Source organism: Octopus bimaculoides, chromosome 1 (assembly GCF_001194135.2).
Source record: "Octopus bimaculoides isolate UCB-OBI-ISO-001 chromosome 1, ASM119413v2, whole genome shotgun sequence".
Lineage (NCBI taxonomy): Eukaryota > Metazoa > Mollusca > Cephalopoda > Octopoda > Octopodidae > Octopus > Octopus bimaculoides.
This window is the reverse complement of record NC_068981.1, coordinates 99,315,893-99,318,262: the sequence shown is the minus strand read 5'-3', so window position 1 is coordinate 99,318,262 and position 2,370 is coordinate 99,315,893. Positions and strand designations below refer to the sequence as shown.

Here is a 2,370-nt window from a genome sequence, read left to right as displayed (position 1 = left end):
TTTGAGAGATTTGGCTGCTATTTTTAGCCGATAGAGGCTGGCTTTTAAAATAAACTTTCATTCATTTTTTACAGTACTATAGAATAATTAAATTGACTGAAAAACTCGAGCGTAATTCAGCTGAAATGATCTTAAGTCAAGGTATCCAGAGTCACCGGAGTTAACATCAGAGAAAGAGAAAATAAAAGAATATTACTGAATAAAACAAAGCATAGATTTAAAAAAGGGAACTAAAGTAGTAATATGAAAAGAGTTAGCTAAAATAATCACTATTAGTACATATACTTGCCAACTTTGTAAGGTGGTTTGCTTGCCATTCCGTTGATATGAAGTGTAAGGTAGGACGAGCAAAACGACAGTAGCTGCCAGTAAACGATTATAATTCGAAGAGGCAGACGAAACCGGGGAACAGCCTTATATACTAGGCTAGAACAAGCACCTGAATAGTTATATATAACAAAAGATCTGATTGGCTTTCTCATGAAGGCCTTAGCCAATTGAAATAAACTTTACTAATTGTTAAAGAGAAACTACCGTTCAAGTTTGTTTACATTTTACATAGAAAGGCTGTTAGTTGTGTGATTTTTATCCCTGGTCCAGCAAACCTATGGTCAAAGTTGTTCCGACCATGACGACTTTTTTTCTTTCAGGCATAAGGTATCTGAAACTACGCTATCTAATGTGTTTTACCCCCAGTCGATCAGGTGTGACTTGTGGGATATTTGACAGTAATTTCTAAGACGTATTTTGGCCTTTAATCAAGGTTACTTTTATTAACGTAGGAACTGTGGCTTCTGTTAAAAGGTATACCATCAAGAAGCGAGTGTTTTGATATGTTGTGCAATTTGTAATGATGACAAAAATAAATTTATGAACAAAAATCACTTGATTTCATTATACGTAACAGAGCGACGATATTTGGGTATAACGTTTTACTGTGGGATTGTAACTACAAAGAGTGAATAGCTGTCAATTTCGCCGACTCACGGGGTGGCAGAAAACCGAGAGAAATGACGAAAACTGGTGTTACGTCATCAGCAAATGCCCCAACGACCACACGGTCTATGAGTAGGATTGGATATCTAGTTTGCATCTTCATAATTTTCTGAAAGATGCATATTTTTTGCAGAGATGCATTTTCGAGTGGGTATGTTGACATAATATTAAGAAATTTTTTGGAGTTTCTGATCATTCTCCTCACCTCGTGCTTTCTGTAACAACTGCCTTTTTTTGTTGTCTTTTTTCTAGTTTTTTTAAGCTTTAAAAGTTTGAAAATTCAACATTACATAACCTACACTTTCAAAAACATATCTCTACGAAATGTCATTTAAAAATATGTATTTTAAAGATATTCTGTAGGAACGCCGACGGGTAGTGGGGAGATTGATCCAAAACCCCTCCAAAAATATTTTTAATGTTATTGTAACAGTTATCTGTACCCGTGAAAACGTGAATCTACAAAATTTTTATTCAAAACTATATATTTTTCAGAAAGTTATGGGGAAATGAAGTCAGAAGGGGGCACCAAGCTGTAGTTATACCATTTTGGTTTTCCGCCTGTTTTTTTTTGTAATTTTTGTGTGGTGATTTTTGTGTTTGTTTTTAGAATGGGAAGGTTTGGTTATATTAAATCGTTTAGAATTGTTTTTGTCGTTCGTTGTTGTGTTGTTTAAGAAAAAATCTTCGTCAGCCACCAAAACAGTGCTAGTTGTTAGACTGATAAAATAAAACACTCGACCTCTTAAAAGTAGCAGCTAATTTGGCACTGTCATGCTATTAGCTGTCAGAAGTGGGCAAAGAACGTGTGTCACCAGACAGATTTTTCTGCATGCATATCATATTGAAACTGTTATTAAACATATTTCAATTGTTTGTTTCTTTTTGTCATTGATAAAATCCTTATAAAATATAATATGCTGTTCTGTCAGTATTTACGCATTGAAAAATATATCTTTTTACTTGTTCTATAATACATTTCAACGCTTCAAAAACAAACTTATGTTTGTTTACATATGACGTAATTTTAAATTAAAATTTATTTGTCCTACATTTCGCTCAGAGATTTAAAACTAACTGTTTTTCGGATCCTGTTCAAAACGGGGGCACCAGTTTTCATTTATGTTTTATGTAATGTTTTTGGTACCGTAAGACTTTCAAACTTCGTATACTTATCTATTTTGTGTTATAGAACAGAAAAAAATTTTTGTATTCGAATTTATTTCATGTAAAAAATTGTCTTATTTCGATAATTTCAACCAATCACTGACAAGTATTCAGCTATTTACACTTACTCCTTTGGCAATTTAAGCGGTGTAAAGCGTATTTAATCTCCATTACTTCTGACATTTTGCAGAGCGGCAACACATGTGT

General features: G+C 33.4%; 1 protein-coding gene and 1 long non-coding RNA gene across 2 annotated transcripts in view; one reads left to right on the top strand and one right to left on the bottom strand.

The window, feature by feature from the left end:
• The window catches only part of LOC106879278 (adenosylhomocysteinase), a 17,358-nt gene extending 16,925 nt beyond the window's left edge, over window positions 1-433 (bottom strand). The window contains exon 1 of the mRNA XM_014928774.2: window positions 290-433. Within this exon, the coding sequence (XP_014784260.2) occupies window positions 290-317 (28 nt within the window). The 5' untranslated portion in view covers window positions 318-433. The remainder of the gene's footprint in view (window positions 1-289) is intronic.
• A 96-nt stretch (window positions 434-529) lies between these two features.
• LOC128248099 (uncharacterized) overlaps window positions 530-2,370 on the top strand; it is a 16,939-nt gene continuing 15,098 nt past the window's right edge. The window contains exon 1 of the long non-coding RNA XR_008264362.1: window positions 530-657. This is a non-coding gene — a long non-coding RNA (uncharacterized LOC128248099). The remainder of the gene's footprint in view (window positions 658-2,370) is intronic.